Source organism: Hoplias malabaricus, chromosome X1 (assembly GCF_029633855.1).
Source record: "Hoplias malabaricus isolate fHopMal1 chromosome X1, fHopMal1.hap1, whole genome shotgun sequence".
NCBI classification, from domain to species: Eukaryota; Metazoa; Chordata; class Actinopteri; order Characiformes; family Erythrinidae; genus Hoplias; species Hoplias malabaricus.
The window spans coordinates 1,808,048-1,827,327 of record NC_089818.1 but is presented as its reverse complement, the minus strand read 5'-3'; the positions used below and the strand labels follow the sequence as shown (position 1 = coordinate 1,827,327).

The following is a 19,280-nucleotide window of genomic DNA, read 5'->3' as shown; positions in this document are numbered from 1 at the left end:
CGGATGTGATAGGTTTGTTTGTAGTGTCATGTGAACGTTGGCTGCACCTGAGCCGTGTTCTCTGTTTATAAGGACTTTGATTTTAGTCCTGGACAGTATGTTCTGCTTCTAAACTGCATGTTCTGATCTTAACGGCACGGGTCTGGTGTCAGAAGCAACATGTCTGCCGTCATCCCTCGCATCGAGCGCCTGTCCTCCAGAGTGGTGCGCGTTCTGGGCTGTAATCCCGGACCCATGACGCTGCAGGGAACCAACACTTATCTCGTGGGAACGGGAAAAAGGTGAGGATTAAACCGAGGGAACATGACCTCTCCAGGCAGAGTGTTCATCCACCGTTAAACTGTACTTTTCAGAGGGTCTTGACGGTTCAGGGGCTCATTCTCCCACAGAATCGTACTGGGGATATCCCTTCAAATAAATTAAAGCGTGAGAACGAGATATTTAATGTGTACAAATTGCTTAATAATGCGTAGGAACAAGCTGTATTAATCATATACTTGACCTGTATTATTAATGTTCCTCCACACATACTTTCCCTTGCTTCTTAAGTCGTTCACACAAATAAAATATCTAGTTCTCACACATTGTAAATTCCCACTCATTTATACGTTTTCCACGTGTATTTCATTTATGAATTATTATGCAGTATTAAGTTGTTCCCACTTATTTATTTATTTGAAAGTGTTGTCCTTCATTAGAAACCAACAATACACACTTTTAATTGTTAATTAAACAGTCATCACTGTTTATATTGTGTAAATTCATTGCTTTATTATAGTTATATATATATATATATATATATATATATAATACTATTATTAGCTGTGTTTAGATAACATGCATAATGCATCTCAGTGAATCATTAGATTACTAAAAAATGCATTCATGTTCATATCCTAAGACCTTTTATTTATTTATTTTATTATTATTAATATTTTTATTATTTTAACCTCTGTGTGTGTGTGTGTGTGTGTGTGAGGCGTGTGTTGATAGACACAGGAGAACCCCGTGTTCCTGAGTACATCAGTAATTTAAAGGAAGCTCTGAGAGAGAATGATTCTTCCATTCAACAAATAATCATCACACACTGGCACCATGACCACGCAGGAGGAGTTCCAGACATCTTTACACATTTACACAAAGGTCCGATCTTATTTCTGCTGTTACAGTTACATTACTTAAGGTGGAACTGACTCTAAATTCAGGAGAGCGCTAACTGCATGAAAGTAAACACAGAGGGAAAGTGCTACAAAACTAAACAGCTCGAGTTACACATGAGTTTCTGTGGGAATTCAAACCGTGAATAAACACTTACAGACAGTTGTGGGTTTTTTTTTTTACCTCTTAAACAAGAGAACAGCACATCCCCAGAATACTCAACATTTCTATAAGCTCTTGGTTTGATGGTAGGAACAAGTGTGTACATTTTACAACAGTGGGGAGGTTTTACTCTAAATGTGTGTGTGTTTGTGTTTTCAGATCTGGAGGTGAGTAAACTCCCTCGCTCTCCTCCACAACAGGAGGGAATTGGAGAGGAGAAGAAGCCGTACACCTACCTGAAGGATGGAGACGTCATAAAGACAGAGGGAGCTACTTTAAGGTGAGAGAGAGAGAGTGTACAGTATGCAGTGAGCATGTGACCATAAAGAATATCATGTAACAATAAACTCAGTCCATGTTTGTTTCTTGATACTAGTTAATGGTTCAATCTTCTCACAAAAATCACATTAAGAACAAAGCTTAGTGTAAATATGTTGTTGCAGCATTTACAACCAGCACTGGATCTGGAGGCAGGAGGAGAGCTGCAGTGAGGGAACTGAATGGTGCTTATCATAAAAGACATTTGGGGCTTGTGTGTGGAGATGGTGGGTGGGGTGTCATATCTCAGAGGACGTATACTTGGGTAAACACTATACATCTTACAGTAAAGTAACCAGTGTTTCTCCAAGTCCAGTATAAGCAGCGTCTTTATACAGAGGAAGATGTTCCCGGTGTGGCACATCATGCACATCTTTTTGCACAATTTTAAAAAAATATCATGAACTTGTTCTGTGACTTTAGTTCATAGATAAGTGAGAGCAGCTGCAGTGTAAACACAGGTGTCTAAAGGTCAGTTTCATCTAGAGTCTGTTCCTCGCAGATTCACGTTGCTCACATTTGTTTTAAAATATAAATCCAACCTTCATTTCTCTGTTTTATCATGTTCCACAAAAAAGCACAGAAATTCACTTATATATAAAAGTTTCTGTTCAGTTTTGCTATTAACGGCTGTTAGTGTTCACTGTTTGTCTTCAGCACTTTCATTCTTTAGAATAATAGGGAGTTGCCTCCACCACCTCCAAAATATAAAGGAACTTGTTCTAAAATATCATTAAAATATTGTTGTTTACAGTGTATCAGGAATAATGCAAAAATGAATTAGGTGAATTGATAGAATATTAATAAATTTCCATGATGCACACTGTTAGTGTTACACCGCAATACCATAGCATTACACTCATTTTATAAAGTGTGTGTGTGCAGGGTGCTGTTTACTCCAGGACACACTGATGACCACATGGCTCTGTACCTGGAGGAGGAGAAGGCGGTGTTTTCGGGAGACTGTATCCTGGGAGAGGGGACAGCTGTGTTTGAGGATCTTTATGATTACATGCAGTCACTTAACACTCTGCTCGACATCAAAGCTGATCTAATCTATCCAGGTGTGTGTAAGGTAGTGTTAGTGTACACTGCATTCACACTCCAGAGGTTTGGTGTCAGTGTGGACACTGTTATGATTACTTACCTTAACATACCTGATACTGGCTTTTAGTCTCTGTCATATCTCTGATATATATATATATATATATATATATATATATTGTGTGTGTGTGTGTATATATACCAGGTCATGGACCAGTAGTTCTGAATGCATGCAGTAAGATAAGGCACTACATCACACACCGTGGAGCTCGAGAGCAGCAAATTCTTAGTGTTCTCCAAGAAAACCACAAAGAATCCTTCACTTCCTCAGCCTTGGTTAAACTGGTGTATAAGGTACCCATATGCTCACACTCTCACTTAATTTGTTGGTATGTTTATGACATTAATGTTCTGATTTTTCTATTATATTTTTGTGTTAATATTAGGACACTCCTGAACACCTATATCCTGCTGCGGAAATCAACCTGATGCATCATTTAAAAAAGCTACAGAAGGAGGGAAAGGTCTCTTTGGGTATGGTGTGTGTGTGTGTGTGGTAGTAGTAGTTGAAAATTGTAAGCTATTATAAAATTTCACATTGATATTTCTCGTAGTTTTGCTACGTAAGTGTTTTTAAGTGTGTGAATGTGTGTGTTCACAGTTGGGGATTCGTCAGAGAAGAAGTGGAAGAGCCGCCTGTGACCTGCTGCTGATCAATATTAACATACAATTATCAGATTTAATCTTCAAACTCTAAAACACATTGTTCATTTGTGTGTGTGTGTGTGTTTATACACCTTTTAAAGAAAATAAACACTTTAGAGAAAATATAATTTTGTTGTTTTTGTCAATGGTTTATTTTATTTAAAACAGGCCCTTGTCCCCAAATTTAAGCACTTTAAAACCGAACCACATCAATTTTAGTGTGTGTGTGTGTGTGTGTGTGTGTGTGTGTGTGTGTGTGTGTGTGTGTGTGTGTGTGTGTGTGTGTGTGTGTGTGTGTGTGTGTGTGTGTGTGTGTGTGTGTGTGTGTGTGTGTGTGTGTGTGTGTGTGTGTGTGTGTGTGTGTGTGTGTGTGTGTGTGTGTGTGTGTGTGTGTGTGTGTGTGTGTGTGTGTGTGTGTGTGTGTGTGTGTGTGTGTGTGTGTGTGTGTGTGTAGTGAGCCACAGAGTTTCCAGCGAACAGTGAGGTTCCACTCTTCAATAATCTCTAATACTTTTGCCTATGACACCTTTATTCAAAAAGTCCACTGAACTGTGATCAGTCCCATCATTAAAGTGCCTCTTTTACAGTCGTTGTCCATCCCATCAGCTGCAGTCGGGTGTAATTCGTAGTTAAACACTTACACACAGTAGATTTCATCAGAGCTCAGGACCCCCTCATTTACTCCCTCCACCCTGCTCTTCACGCTCAGTGACTTAAAGACTTTTACTAAGTAAAATTTATTTCTATAGCACATTTAACGCATAAGAGCCCAGTCTAAACCATGAAGCCAAATTATGAGAAATATAAAACAGACCAAAGAGACGTATTCTGTAATTATCTCTGGGTTAAAATCCCACTGTGACATAAACAACACAACAACCATTTTGTGACTTGTATTTCAACATTTTGTTCCATGGGACCAGAGTGTCGTCTGTGACAGGGACCGTGACTACGGCGTTTGAATTGTTAAAAACATTGAAACACCTTTTAGAAACACAAATGTGCTTTATACAGTAAGCTTTTCTCTGGTCTCTGTCCTCAACAACACACCGGCACGCTGTAAATGACGTCACATCACTGTCATGTGACTGCATCCAGGATGTTCAGTAAATGTCACTTAGGGACGTCGTGATTTAAACTGAGGGCTATAAAGCGGTGTAGGGAACTTTCTAGACCTTAGAACGGGTTTGTGACGTATCACCACGGGCTCTTATGGGTTAAACCAAAGTGCTTTACACTAAACAAAGGCTCATGTGAACGATATTAAGAAACCATTGTGTGAAACACCAGAATCAAAACGACATAGAAGCGCCTTTAGTTTTGACTTGAACCCCAGTAGAGAGCAGAGAGGGAGGTCAATAGGGGGTCGTTCCAGAGCCTTGGAGCAGCCACTGAGAACAGCCCTTCACCCTTTAGCTTTTAGCCTTAGCCCTTTTGTTGGAGGAAATAGAAAGATACCATTTCAGTTGTATTAACGTAGCAATTAAATACATTCTTATTCTTTCGAAATTTGAAAGAATCTCCCACCAACAGTCGGGGGTTATTTGTTTGTTTGTTTGTTCCGTACAATGAGGTCTCTCTCTCTCTGGCGACCTCTAGCGTTTGTTTTTGGGAATAGCGGCAGACATGAATAGTGCAGTCTGTTTTTTTGAAGAGTGTCTGTGGTCGGAGCGGAGACCCGCAGCCGGCGGACGGTAAACAACAACGACCTGGCTCCAGCAAGGACACAGCGGGGCGAGGAGCGGCGCTTGGACTCGGAGTGGATTTAAGCCATGGTTCATGGGACTTCACAATGGGGGCACGGGCTCTGAGAGAGGAGGGGGTTTCGCTGCGCAGGACTCGAGAAGGGGGCTGCGGAGGAGGTTTGGAGGAGGTTTTAGGAAGGGATTGGGGGTTAGTGTGGACGTTTTTGTCTGTTTTCTTCCTCTGAATGAACAAATACAGGCGCGGGCTTAGCAGGAGGCTGTGTGAGAATTATTCCGTGTTACACTCGAACAGAAGAGAGAGAGAGAGAGAGAGAGAGAGAGACGTGGCTCAGCGGCTCTGTGTCCGGAGATAATCCGGTGTTTTGATGCCAGTCAGAATCCTGAAATAATGCAATGAGATAAAAGACACGGGTCGGGCCCAGAGCTGATCAAAAAGAACTGGAATCTGCGGAGAAACGTGTAAAAGAGCCTCGCGAAATATCGACAAAATTTTTAAGAATATTATTCAGTCTTGAGGTCATTATTACAGTGTTCTTCACGGGCTTGATGCGCGTGCACGAGCTCCGTCCTGTACCGATCTCCGCAGTCCCGGTGTAAGAATGGCCTCCTGGGCGCGTGCGGACGGGGAGCGCGAGCCCGAGGCGGCCACTCCGTCTCTGTGCAGCGCGGGCGCGAGCGAGGCCCAGAAGTCAAAGAGCCTCCCGGCGCTGAACGCGAGCGCGCGCGCGACCCCGGAGCCCCAGCACCCTGCGGAGCCTCGAGACCCGGATGGACCCGGGGAGCCACCGCGGAGACCCCTGTTCCGCGCCCCGGAGGCGCGCGGCCCGGCTGTCCTCCGCGTGCAGCTCCTCCTCCGGCGCTTTGTCCGCGCGCTGTTCACGGACTCGCGGTGCTTCTTGTTCTACATGTGTTACCTCACCTTCATCCAGTCGCTCATGGTCTCCGGCTACCTGAGCAGCGTCATCACCACCATAGGTAAGCGGACACTGCTCCACAACTCGGTGAAAAGTTTCTAGAACATTGCTGTGAGGATTTGATGGCATTCAGCCACATGGACCTTTACTGGGAACAGGAGTCTGTGTTGGACGTTTAGTTCTGAATCACAAACCCAGTGCCATAAGCATTGCTCCACCACTGCAGAGAGGCACAGTGCTCATGTGCAGCTGCTCCAGAGTGCGGCCATTTCAGTGCAGGATTTTAGAGAGGTTATAATCAGTATCCACACAGTGCTGACTTCACTCAGTGTTTAGGGCTTATACAGGACACAGCCCAAAGAAGGAGGCCTAGGGCTGAAAGATCAATTCTAGATCAAGTTTCAAATCACAAGCTGAAATTCATCTTAGTCTTTTATTATTCAAAACAACGTCTCAACACCTTTTAAACAGGAATGTTTCACTTATAACAGAATTAGACCAAACAGAGGCAACCAGACGTCTAGTCTCTAGGGGGAGTGGCCTAAGACCCACCTAAATAAATCTGACTGACGCGCACAAGGACCAATCACAGTCTGCAATTTTGGCCTGATGTGTAGAAAGGAGCACGTTGGACCAATACCAGAGCCAGTACAACACGGCACACACGGAAGTGCATATGCGCGCATGTACACAGAGCCAATCAGAACGCAGCTGGCAGAACTCTGGCCAGGTTAGTGCACTGATACTGCCTCCAGGTGGTGGTGTTTACCTCCAGGAGGCACTACAGAGCGAACTGACATAGTTGTGACTTAATAACACTGTTTTAAACCCAGTCTAACAGTCCATCAGCTGTAAAATATAAAATAACGTACAATTTGCAATTAATTCTAAGTATGATGTCAATTTTAAACATCTACAAGACACACAAATGTTGTTCTGCGTCATAGAAAGTCTCAAATCAACACGGCATCTTGAGAAAACAAAAAAAAAACGAGTCAGGGGAACAGTTGGACCTCGGACATGTGCTTGAATGCAGCATTAAAGTATCAGACTCTCCGTCAGCTTGTGGGCGGAGCATCTGTGGCTGAGACAAGGGGAAGTGTTACACACAAAACCTAAGCCCAAATTTGAGGATTGTCAATGTCCTTGGACTGGACAGTACTGTACCTTGAACCAGTACTGTCAGCTTATATTTACATTTAAACCACTTTTAATGAAATGGCAAATTGTTATCTCTTTGTAATAATTCTTAAATATTTAATTTAATGATGAACAGAGATGAGTGTTTAGGGCCAGAGCCAAAGACTGGAGTGGGGTTTGAAGCACAGATTTGACGACTGTCCTTCAGCTGTCTGTGGACACCTTTGGCTTGAGGCTTACGTTAACCGGCTAAACTAAGACATCTTATTTTGTTGTACACTGTGGTGGTACCATCAAGAGAATATATACCGTACCTTTAATTAGGAACAGCACTGTACCTTACTCTATATTAACTGTGGATGTTAAAGGTGTGTTGATGTCATTTGTACCTTTAAAGATACACTACACCGTCTGTACCTTTAAAGGTACACTGCACCGTCTGTACCTTTAAAGGTACACTGCACCGTCTGTACCTTTAAAGGTACACTGCACCGTCTGTACCTTTAAAGGTACACTGCACCGTCTGTAGCATGGAAAGTGATGTTCCTTTATTTCTGACAGGGTTCACTTGTAAAAATAAAGGTGCTATAAACTGATCTTTGAGCGATGCCACAAAAGAGCCATTTCTGCTGATACAATTAAGTGGGTAAAGAACTTTAAGATCAAGTGATGGCTTATAAAACCATTAAAAGGTACATTACACTCACATCTCTTCAACAAACACAGTTCTTTATAGAAAAGTGGTTCCTCTCTGGCATCGCACACAGCAATCTTTGTAGCAACTTTATTTTTAAGAGTTTACGTTTTGCGGTGCATTGTGGGATTGTTTGAGTGCACTGAAAAATATCCACGGTGTTTTCAGACACTACAAAAAATGGCAGAGTAGTGCTCAACATGGTGCACTCTATAGTAAATAAAGCACAGGTTCGTATGCAGCATTGGTGTGTAATGACCTTACAGTTTCTGAAGTCTTAAATCCTGTCTAAAATACTGTTGATGGTAATTTAATAGTAATTAGAGCAGTTCTACCGTGTGTAGTTCTCAGAGGGACACTGACTGAGTGCTGCTATGTTTTTATGTGTTTATGTTGATTGTAGAAAAGCGCTACAACCTGCGGAGCTCCGAGTCCGGTCTGCTGGTCAGCTGTTCCGACGTCGGGAGCCTCCTGGTGGTGATGTTCATCAGTTACTTTGGTGGGCGGGGCCAGAGGCCACGCTGGCTCGCCATTGGAGGAGTGTTTATCGCGGTGGGTGCGGCTCTGTTCTCCCTCCCTCACTTCATCTCTCCGCCCTATCAGTTGGAGCCGGTCAACACCACGGGGCGTGGGGAGGGGCTCTGCTCTGCACCCAGTGCTAACAGCAGCCGGCGGGGCGCCCCAGAGGCATGTCCTCACGACCAGGACGACTCTGAGCACACTTTATACGTTGCGCTGTTTATCTGCGCACAGATCCTGGTAGGAATGGGCTCCACTCCCATCTACACCCTCGGCCCCACCTACCTGGACGACAACGTCAAGAAGGAAAACGCCTCGCTCTACCTCGGTCAGTATGAGCAAATATCTACAATACCTGTCCAAAAGTAAACAGTATCAGACATTTTAACCCATAACAGCCCAGACTAACCCTGAAGCTAAATTATGAGAAATATAATTACCTTTTAGAAACACAAATTTGCTTTTATCGTAAGCTTTTCTGTGGCCTCTGTCCTCACCAATACACCCTCACTCTGTAAATGACGTCACACTCTCACAAACTCACACACGGTCATTTGACTGCACCCGGACCTTTCAGTAAGTTTCATGTAAGGACGTCGTGAGTTAAAGTGAGGGATAAAGCAGTGTAAGGAACTTTTCAGACCTTAGAACGGGTTTGCGACACACGTGTCACCACGGGCGACGTATTTTATGGGTTAAATCTAGTCGGTGACTAGAGACTAATGATCTATCACAAGGATCAGTCGTGGAAGATTGTGAAGTTTATTCTTAAAAATCTCATGCAGCAAAACCACTGCAGCAGAAGGTGTTTCATTTAATCTGTCTCTGACTTAGACTCCTGGCCTTAAACACACTGCAGTGATGATGAAGAAACAATACAGAGTGAGACACTGGTTTGAGGAGAATATAGAGTTGCTTATTTATTTATTTATTTAGATCATGGCTGAATACCACTGCTCATAAAACACAGCTGAATGTCTGAGCTCTTTGAAACATTAAAACTAATCAGACTCGGTCGTCTCCGTCTCGTTTGGTATAAAATGGCTGCGTGGCCTAATTGTGTTACAGTGTCCCGTACGCTGTGTTATCTGTTACTTAACTGAGTGGAAAGCTTCAGAGCTTCGTTCAGGATGAGGGATTACCGGTGCTCGACTTTCAAAGAGCATTCATCATCATCATCACCCTCATCATACCCCTCCTCTTCCCTCTCAGTGGTCACTGCTTAATTTCAGCCCAGACGCTAGATTCCAATCTCAGCTGAGAGCTTGTTTCTGTCAGTCAGCAGCATTTCGGCACGGATTGTCCGTTCTGTGCTGATTTTCAGTGTGATATTCAGTGTGAAATTATTATAAATAAACCATCCAAAGCTCCTCTTTATGACACTGACATGTCTCTGGGTTTGAATTACAGTTCAGTTGTTACTTACACTATGTTTAAAAAGTGTTCTCTATGCAGAATGTGCATATTATAAACAATAATACAGTTATCACCTGCTACCTGCTATATGTATGAGATTTGATATAGGTGTGTGTGTGTGTGTGTGTCTGTGTCTCCTTAGCGATCATGTATATGATGGGAGCTTTAGGTCCTGCTGCTGGGTACCTGCTGGGTGGAGTTCTGATCGGGTTTTACGTCGACCCAAACACTGCAGTCAACATTGATCAGAATGACCCACGATTTGTAGGAAATTGGTGAGACACACACAGGAACCACCACCCACACGCACTGTCAGAAAAGCTGTCTCTGTGGTGATACCCTCAGGGGAACTTATACTGTACCTTTAACTAGGGAACAGAATTGAAACATACTCTATATTAACTGTGGATGTTAAAGTCATGTTGAGTTCATTCGCTCCGTTTCCTCTCCAGGACTTTTATTGTGTTCTTTTATTCTCCACAGTTGTGTAATGAAAGATTACAGAGATCCCCCTCTCCTTCTGGAGAAGAGAATGTAATGAACCTTTAGGGAACACAACTGGACTCTAACACCACTGCTGTACCTTTAAAGATACACTACACTGTTTGTAGCTTTAGTGACAGTAATGTACCTGTACTGTACCTTTATTTCTGAGAGCACATACACAGTTGTAATTTACTTCTTCTTTCCACAGGGGTGCACTTCTTGTCATTATCCCCTTTACTCAAATATTTAAATAGATATAGCGTACTCATAAAAACAATGCACACAGTCTTTACTATTAACGCACACATGCTTTCTGCCTCATTTATTTGTGAGTTGAGTGTTAGAAAAGAAAACTTTAATTATTCTGGCACAGTGGCTCAGAAGAACAAAGTTCACAAACACCGAGCCCTGACCACAACAGAGCCATAGCACAGCGTTGTTAACTTCTGTACCACCAATCACAAGTTAGTATGTCTCTGTTAGAGTGTTTAAAACCGGGTACACTCAGAGGCCACAACACAAACACGTTCTTCCTGTTCTAATTTTCAAGTCGTACCAGCTACAAAGTATAGCTCATCTTTTCAGTTCCATTGCTGAGTCCAGTGGTGATTTTTCTTTGGGGTTAACTTCATGTTAACAAGCTACGAACATGTGGACTTTTTTCAAGTGACCCACATGTTGTTCACTGATTTACTTCGATGCCCATGCCACACAAACTCTGAACATGTATTAGGTTATTAAAAAAAAATAAATGTAACTGACATCGGCTTGTTTTTTCCACAGCACTATGAACAATATTCAGAATTAGAGTAAATGCCACTTCCCTGTTTTGCCTAGAGGCTGGGGGTCTCAGTCCTTGCTGGGAACTTAACTCATAAATATCAGTATTTTTGACCTTGTAAAACTTTGATAATGAAACAATTTCATTATCTTAGTTTAATGTTGTTTTATTGTATTATGACCCTTTTCTTCATAATGAGCATAAAATGAGCATAATGAGCCAAGTAGGTACTAAATGTGACATGTAAACCCTGCAGAGTGCAGATTGGCCAGAGAGACCTGGCAATCACCAAAAAATGCAGAGCTTCAGCACAAACTCGCTGTGTGAGACATCACATTTTATTTATCCAACTCACAATGGCAACTCATAAAACCATGCCGTGGTCTTTTGTAGAGGTTCAAATGCTCCTGTGAGAACTGGGGAATGGAACGTCTGCGTTGTTGTGGTTTCATGATGTCACCAGTGAAACTGACCAGGGAAAAACACGTTGAGCCGTGCCGAGCCGTGCCAAACCAAGTCGAGCCAATGCCATGCAAAGTTAAAAGTTTGCACCCATCCTTTAATATGAATCATCTCTGTCTGTTCTCCTCTGTTTCTCTATGGATCTCTGTGGTATAACGGGTTTCTTGTGTTCTCTGTTGCCTTTATTTCTGTTTGATTTTACTCTCTCTCTCTCTGTCTCTTTGTCCATCCCCTTCTCTCTCAGGTGGAGTGGTTTTCTGCTTTGTGCTGTTGCAATGCTCTTGGTGATCTTCCCAATGTTTGCGTTCCCAAAGAAACTGCCCCCTCGCCACAAGAAGAACAGAGGAAAGAAAAAGAGGGTGGAGGACATGACCAGAGATGACGACGTGGTAAAGGCCAAGAGTAAAGCAGTGTCCTCCTCCATGGGCTTCGGCAAAGACATCAAAGGTTAAAATATTTCTGAATATCTAAAATTCAGCCCAAACCAAAGCTTCAGCATGAACATATTTCACTTCCTCACTTTCTCTCTCTCTCTCTCTCTCTCTCTCTCTCTCTCTCAGATTTACCAAAGGCGGCCCTGCAGATCCTGAGCAACGTGACGTTTCTGTTTGTGAGTTTGTCATACACCGCGGAGTGTGCCATCGTCACTGCCTTCATCACCTTCATCCCCAAGTTCATTGAGTCTCAGTTTGGAGTTCCCGCCTCCAGCGCCAGTATCTACACAGGTAAAGGGAAGATTCTCTGTTATTATTCTCTTTCCTTTTCTCTGATTGTCTCTGTCTCACTGATCACCTCTCCCTCGTCCTGCTCTCTCTGCCTCTCTCTCCTTCTGCTGCAGGGTTGATAATAGTGCCGAGTGCTGGAGTGGGGATAGTGTTGGGAGGTTATATCATTAAGAAGCTGAAGCTGGGGGCGAGAGAGTCTGCGAAGCTGGCCATGATCTGCAGCGGAGTCTCTCTGCTGTGTTTCTCCACGCTGTTCATCGTCGGCTGTGAGAGCATCAACCTGGGGGGAATCAACATTCCCTACACCACAGGGTAATTATACACCACCATATCATTCCCCAAATCACCAGGTAATATTGCATCATCATACTTAATGTGTATGAAAAATCAAAGGCTAAGGCATATAAGACAAACAAGCAGTGTTTCAGACTGCGCTTCTGAGAAAAAACCATGCTCAAGAGGGAAGCACCCAAAGAGCTGTGCACCAGATTGCACTGTGCACGTAACCCTTATTCAGTTCAGGGCAGCGGTGGGTCCGAAGCCTACCCAGAATCACACTCGCTCACACATTCACTGGAGCTGTGACAGAGACACTACCTGCTGCACCACTGTGCCACCCTTTATATTTATTTATTTATATATAAAGTGGATGACACTGAGTAGGAAATAGAAGATAAAATAAATCTGCGAACACTATTTCTAAGTGAATAATCCGGATTTTAGAAGCTGGATTATTGAACACAGCCTACATGATCTGTCCCGCCTCAGCCTATTACAACACAGGGAGTTGCAGAGGTTCTAGACTACACTTCTGTAAAAGTTACTGGCAGGTGCCTTTAAGCCCATGTGCAAGAGATATATATGACTGCTTTCATAACTCCCACGGGATTATACCATTTTACAGTCATGTCATTTGGACGGCATGGAGCTGAACATGGGCACAACCATGCAGTGGAAAAGCACCAGTATACAGCCTTCTACATAGTGGGTTTATCTTACTGCATTTATGAGGTTTTGTGGATTCAACTTCAGTTCTCGGAAAAGGTGTGTGGGTCGGTCATATGTGGGTCCTGGGTGAAATGTGTTTGTGGGTTTCTGCTCTGCTTCATTGTTGTGTGTGGTATTAACCCTAGGAAATAATTGAGTGTGCTCTCTCTCTCTCTCTCACTTTCTTGCATCCCCTTCTCTCTCTTTCTGCCCCTTCTTTTTACCACCCCTTTTTCTTACCTTCTCTCACTCTTTCCCTCCTTCCCTCGATCCCTTCTCTGTTCCCACTTCTCACCAAACCTTTTTTGCACCCCAACCACCTCCCTCCCACTCCCTTCCTCTGTCTACCCTCTACCTTTGCTGTCTCCCACGCCCTCTACCCACCCTTCTCTCTCTCTCTCTCTCTCTCTCTCTCTCCCCCCCCCCCCTCTCTCTCTAGTCCTACACTGTCTCTCTCCCATCGCAACCTAACTGGAGGGTGTAATGTAAACTGTGGGTGCAAGATACATGAGTATGCTCCTGTGTGTGGATCTGATGGAATCACGTATTTTAACCCCTGCCTCGCCGGCTGTAGCAGCGTCTCCAACAACAGCTCAGGAGTGAGAACACACTTTCTCTCTATTTATCTTTCAATTTCACCCCTCTTTTTTATTTCAATCTATACTCTGTCAAAATGGGCCAATAGAAATGCTCCAAACTAAAATCCTGATACATGTACAAACATGGAAAGTTACATTCTTCAAGGAGATTAAAGTGTTTTTGTGTGGTTTTATTTTTCCTCCTCAGGTCCGTAATTATTCGGACTGTGCGTGTGTCCAGAGCAGACAGGTGATAACTCCCTCTGGAGGTAACCACGAACTGCAGGTGGTCATTGTGAAAACATACCTGAACGAAAACGGCTTTGCTGTCGCGGGGAAGTGTGAGAGGACCTGTGGGACGCTCATCACCTTCCTTATCTTTCTCTTCATTGTCACACTCATCACCACCTGCGCCCAGCCCTCCGCTATCATTGTCACACTCAGGTACCCTTCCTCTGTCTGTCAGTGCATAAGAAATATTAGTAGGATAGTAATATTAGGATAGTAACGCCGTATATCTGTAGGATAGTAACACAGTAAATGTCTTCTTTCTCTCATCTCTTTCTCTCCCCCACTCTCGTACATTTTCTTGCCTTGTCTTGCTCTTATACACTTCACATGCAAATGTGGATGTTTTTATTTGTTTTTATTTCTCAAGTTTCCTTCTCTCTGTGGCTGTCTGTCTCTAGGTCTGTTGAGGAGCAGGAGAGACCTTTTGCTCTGGGAATGCAGTTTGTTCTCCAAAGGATTCTCGGTATGTAGCATTAAGTATATATGTGTGTGTATGTGACAGCTTGTGTTTGCACCAAAACCTAGTGAGCTGCCTAAGAAGGTAGTGACTCCGTAGGCAGCTGTTAAAATCGGCAGTGTCTGTCCTCATGAGGCATATTACTGAGAGGCTGTAGACAGAGAACCCGATGATGTCACGGGGTCCCACAGCAGCTAGCATCACCTCCGCATACATGAACAAATCAGGCCAAAATAGCAGACATGTGCCATACATTTTACATTATACATTTCTAATAATATTTAAATATATTCATATGAATATTCTATAAGCCATGTATGTATTCTAATTTACATGCATTATCATTTGTAATACTACATATTTTGTGTTACTGCTTCGCTTTTGTTAGTGACTATTGTTTTTATTTCAAAGACACGTTGGTAGGTGGACTACTAACGCCACCTACTGGGCAGTTCCTAGCCCATTTTACCAAATCAGAGTCCATGAAAAAGTGAGCGAGTGAAAGTGAACCAGAACATGCACAATCCAAATCTAATATACCCAATATATTACTAGTTATCACAGACCTGGCACAATTTATAAGAGAACAGTTGAAACTAAACAAAGGTTTTTCCTGATTTCCAGCATATATTCCGACTCCTATCTACTTTGGTGCGGTGATAGACACCACCTGTATGCTGTGGCAGCAGGACTGTGGGGTTCATGGCTCCTGTTGGGAGTATGATGTCACTTCCCTTCGCTTTGTATACTTTGGACTGGCTGCGAGTCTGAAGTTTCTGGGCTTCCTGTTTATCTTCCTGACGTGGCTGTCATTGAAGCGGCGTGAGGAGCAGACACACTCTCACACTCGACCAGTCTCTCCACTGGACACTGTCAGTCAGCTGATCTGCCACGCGGGGGGGCAGAAAGGTCACGCACGCACACGCTCCTGCCCCGTGTTCTTGCCCCGCCTCCACGAGCATAGCCACACCCCTCCGTCTGCGGGCGGGAACGCACTCAGCCGTGGGAACAGCTGTTCTGGAAACAGCCTGAAAGCAATAACTCCACCCATTAGATCCCTAGAGAAAGTGGTTATATGAAAGAGAACACACACCTGAGTGTACACACACACACACACACACACACACACACTTGAAGGTCATGTAAGTTTCCAGCTCTCTCCTCGGTCCAGATGTGAAGCGTTCCTCCTAAGAACTGTTGCAGGTGCCTTTTCTTCAGACTCAGGGCCAAAGTTCACTAAAGAAACAATAAACAAAAAACAAACAAACAAATACAACCCAAAAACATTATTCTGCTGTAAGCAGTGTTCCACAATGTTCTGGTGAACACTGAAGTGGGGCGAATGGGAAGAGAACATTCTGGAACATTCTCGAAGGTTGTTTGTTTGTTTGTTTGTTTCTGTTAAATCTGTGAACTCTGGCCTATACTCATGCACTGGGCTCAGAAAATCCTGGACTCATACCTCAGTAGGACGAGTACCTCTCTTATTTTCATCACCCACACACACACACACACACACACACACTTGCTCTTCTCTTCCATGAGGCCAGTATCTCCTCCTCCTTCTTTTTTCACTGACAAACACAAACCTTGCATCAGCAGAAATGAGCCCTCTGGCTTTGTGTAAACCCTGACTGATTTTGTTTTTATGTCATTGCAGGAATTATTGCTTTTTGCCCTGAAATCAAGCTGAGTTTTCAGGATAAACAAAAACATCCTTTACACTGAGTTAGTGTTTATGAATTCTGAAAATCAGCCTTTTCATCATGAAACAGTGGTTCCTTATTTTTTTACTGCAGTGCCACCCTTTTGTAGATAAAAATATTTTCAAGCCACATACTCCGACACACACACATACACACATGTCTAGAACCATTGTCCATTCTCTCAACTCCACTGACCACACAGAAGCACTTTGTAGTTCTACAATTGCAGACTGTAGTCCACCGGTTGTTCTGCATACTTTATTAACACTCCTTTCCCCCTGTTCCTCAGCGCTCAGGACCCCCACAGAGCAGGTGTGATGTGGTGGTGGATCATTCTCAGCGCTGCAGTGACACTGACGTGGTGGTGGTGTGTTAGTGTGTGTGGTGCTGGTGTAGAGTGGATCAGACACAGCAGTGCTGCTGGAGTTTTTAAACCCTGTGTCCACTCTCTGTCCACTCTGTGAGACACTCCTCCCTCGTTGGTCCACCTTGTAGATGTAGAGTCAGAGACAGTAGCTCATCTGTCGCTGCACAGTGTGTGTCGCTCGTCCTCTAGTCCTTCATCAGTGACACAGGACGCTGTCGGCTGGATGTTTTTGGTCGGTGGACTGTTCTCAGTCCAGACACTGAGGGGTTTAAAAACTCCAGCAGCACTGCTGTGTCTGATCCACTCACACCAGCACAACACTAATACACGTCAAATCACATGTATTTGTATAGCACTTTTTTACAACCGGATGGTGCCACATCACCACCACCACATCACAGCAGCGCTGAGAACGGCCCACCACCCAAATCATATCTGCTCTGTGATGGTCCTGTGGGGGTCCTGACCACTGAAGAACAGGGTGAAATGGGCATGAGAAAGTACGCAGGGAAACTGCTGGACAACAGTCTGTAACTGTAGAACTATAAAGTGCTCCTTTGCGGTCAGAGGATCTGATAAAACGGATAGTGAGTATAGATACAAGGTCGGTTTTCCTAATCACTCCAGTGATCACTCAGTATTTATTAGCCATGATGCACCCTCAATTTTTGGGAACCACTGATATCGAGGGTGGCTATTGTTTACAAAACATGTCAAATCAGTGAGAATCATAGTGTTTTGTTCTTTTTTTTTTTATATTATCCCCAGTTGTGTATAAGGGGGGGGGGGCAGCCCACCCACTCAGAGAACGAAGCCAACGAAAATTAAGTTCTCTCTGGGACTCAAGGCACCACCAGGGATTAAACAGATGATCTCCTGCTACTAGGAACAATACTTAGAACGCTACAGGACCCCAGAGCCCCAATGTTTTGTTCTGACAGTAGGGATATATACATGCCCTCAGTCATAAACCAGTACTATACTTTCCTTTTTCGTCTTAACACAAACACAAACACAAACACATGTTTGGTTCTGTCTGAAGTATTATTCTGACAGTTTTTGCAAAGCTTCATATGTACTGTCTCCTGTATGTGGGGTGACTCTAGAGTGTGATAAGACACACACACACACTCCTCTTTTACACAGCTGACTGGTCACCTGATTAACTGATGGATTAGTTGATCTGTTCCTATCAGTATCAGGAATAATGGACAGCAGAAAGGAGGAATGGACTGGAACTCTAGCTGTAACCGCTCTACTATGCAAATTTCCCCTCTTTCCAAACAGAGACAAATTAAACCCAACACATCCCGTCCAAACTGAAACAGCAAGTGAGAGACCAAATGGATTTAGAGAGGGGAAAAAGGAGCAGTGACGACTGCTGATCTGCACTGAGGAGCTGTGTTACACTGGAGAAAAAGAATTCCTACAGAAGGATGAAGTATTGTTTCCAAGTGTTTAAGCACTTTTTTGTTAATTCCGATATTGCAACTCTGTGTTTTAACATCAAAATAAAACATATTTTGATTAAAACACACCATTTTGCATGTGATATTTTTAAAAGTCTTTTCTCAGAGAGTTGGTGGATGCATTCATTCATTCATTGTCTGTGACCCTTACCCTGAGTACAGGGCACACACACTCACACCTACGGACACTTTTGAGTCTCCAATCCACCTACCAACGTGTGTTTTTGGAGCGTGGGAGGAAACCGCAGCAGCCGGAGGAAACCCAAACAGACACAGGGAGAGCACACCACACTCCTCACAGACAGTCACCCGGAGGAAACCCACGCAGACACAGAGAGAACACACCACACTCCTCACAGACAGTCACCTGGAGGAAACCCACACAGACACAGAGAGAACACACCACATTCCTCACAGACAGTCACCCAGAGGAAACCCACGCGGACACAGGGAGAACACATCACACTCCTCACAGACAGTCACCCGGAGTAAACCCACGTGGACACAGGCAGAACACACCACACTTCTCACAGACAGTCACCCGGAGGAAACCCATGCAGACACAGTGAGAACACACCACACTCCTCACAGACAGTCACCCGGAGGAAACCCATGCAACCACAGAGAGAACACACCACACTCCTCACAGACAGTCACCCGGAGGAAACCCACGCAGACACAGGGAGAACACACCACACTCCTCACAAACAGTCACCCGGAGGAAACCCATGCAACCACAGAGAGAACACACCACACTTCTCACAGACAGTCACCCGGAGGAAACCCACGCAGACACAGGGAGAACACACCACACTCCTCACAAACAGTCACCCGGAGGAAACCCATGCAACCACAGAGAGAACACACCACACTCCTCACAGACAGTCACCCAGAGGAAACCCACGCAGACACAGGGAGAACACACCACACTCCTCACAGACAGTCACCCGGAGCGGGACTCGAACCCACAACCTCCAGGACCCTGCAGCTGTGTGTCTGTGACACTACACTAAGAATATGCCAATTTACATTTAAAGCATTTGGCAGACGCTCCAATTCCCAACCATGGATGTTCTCTCACAAAAAATACAAAGAAAGACAGATATAAACAGAAAAAAAAGAGAATGTGAAAATACACTGTGCATACGTACACATACACACATTCACACACATCCATACACACATTACCTACACA

At 43.9% G+C, this 19,280-nt stretch overlaps 2 protein-coding genes across 2 annotated transcripts; both read left to right on the top strand.

Annotated features, from left to right (window-relative positions):
- Window positions 1–3,474, top strand: LOC136675872 (endoribonuclease LACTB2-like). The gene is made up of 7 exons (XM_066652665.1): window positions 1–281; window positions 980–1,143; window positions 1,480–1,600; window positions 2,524–2,702; window positions 2,888–3,036; window positions 3,129–3,216; window positions 3,344–3,474. Exons 1-7 carry the CDS (start codon window positions 160–162, stop codon window positions 3,382–3,384), a joined length of 864 nt encoding a protein of 287 aa, XP_066508762.1. The 5' UTR covers window positions 1–159; the 3' UTR covers window positions 3,385–3,474.
- A 1,960-nt stretch (window positions 3,475–5,434) lies between these two features.
- LOC136676103 (solute carrier organic anion transporter family member 5A1-like) lies at window positions 5,435–18,102 on the top strand. The gene is made up of 10 exons (XM_066652961.1): window positions 5,435–6,068; window positions 8,245–8,688; window positions 9,919–10,051; window positions 11,750–11,952; window positions 12,066–12,230; window positions 12,344–12,542; window positions 13,657–13,816; window positions 14,004–14,239; window positions 14,485–14,549; window positions 15,168–18,102. Exons 1-10 carry the CDS (start codon window positions 5,693–5,695, stop codon window positions 15,620–15,622), a joined length of 2,436 nt encoding a protein of 811 aa, XP_066509058.1. The 5' UTR covers window positions 5,435–5,692; the 3' UTR covers window positions 15,623–18,102.
- The last annotated feature ends 1,178 nt before the right edge of the window (window positions 18,103–19,280 follow it).

Excerpts from the sequence above, each read along its gene's own strand:
- LOC136675872 (XM_066652665.1), top strand. The coding sequence starts at position 160 with ATGTCTGCCGTCATCCCTCGCATCGAGCGCCTGTCCTCCAGAGTGGTG. Across the intron at positions 282-979 it reads CTCGTGGGAACGGGAAAAAG|GCGTGTGTTGATAGACACAG; the intron begins GTGAGGATTAAA and ends TGTGTGTGTGAG. Across the intron at positions 1,144-1,479 it reads CTTTACACATTTACACAAAG|ATCTGGAGGTGAGTAAACTC; the intron begins GTCCGATCTTAT and ends TTGTGTTTTCAG.
- LOC136676103 (XM_066652961.1), top strand. The coding sequence starts at position 5,693 with ATGGCCTCCTGGGCGCGTGCGGACGGGGAGCGCGAGCCCGAGGCGGCC. Across the intron at positions 11,953-12,065 it reads CTTCGGCAAAGACATCAAAG|ATTTACCAAAGGCGGCCCTG; the intron begins GTTAAAATATTT and ends TCTCTCTCTCAG. Across the intron at positions 14,240-14,484 it reads GCTATCATTGTCACACTCAG|GTCTGTTGAGGAGCAGGAGA; the intron begins GTACCCTTCCTC and ends GTCTGTCTCTAG.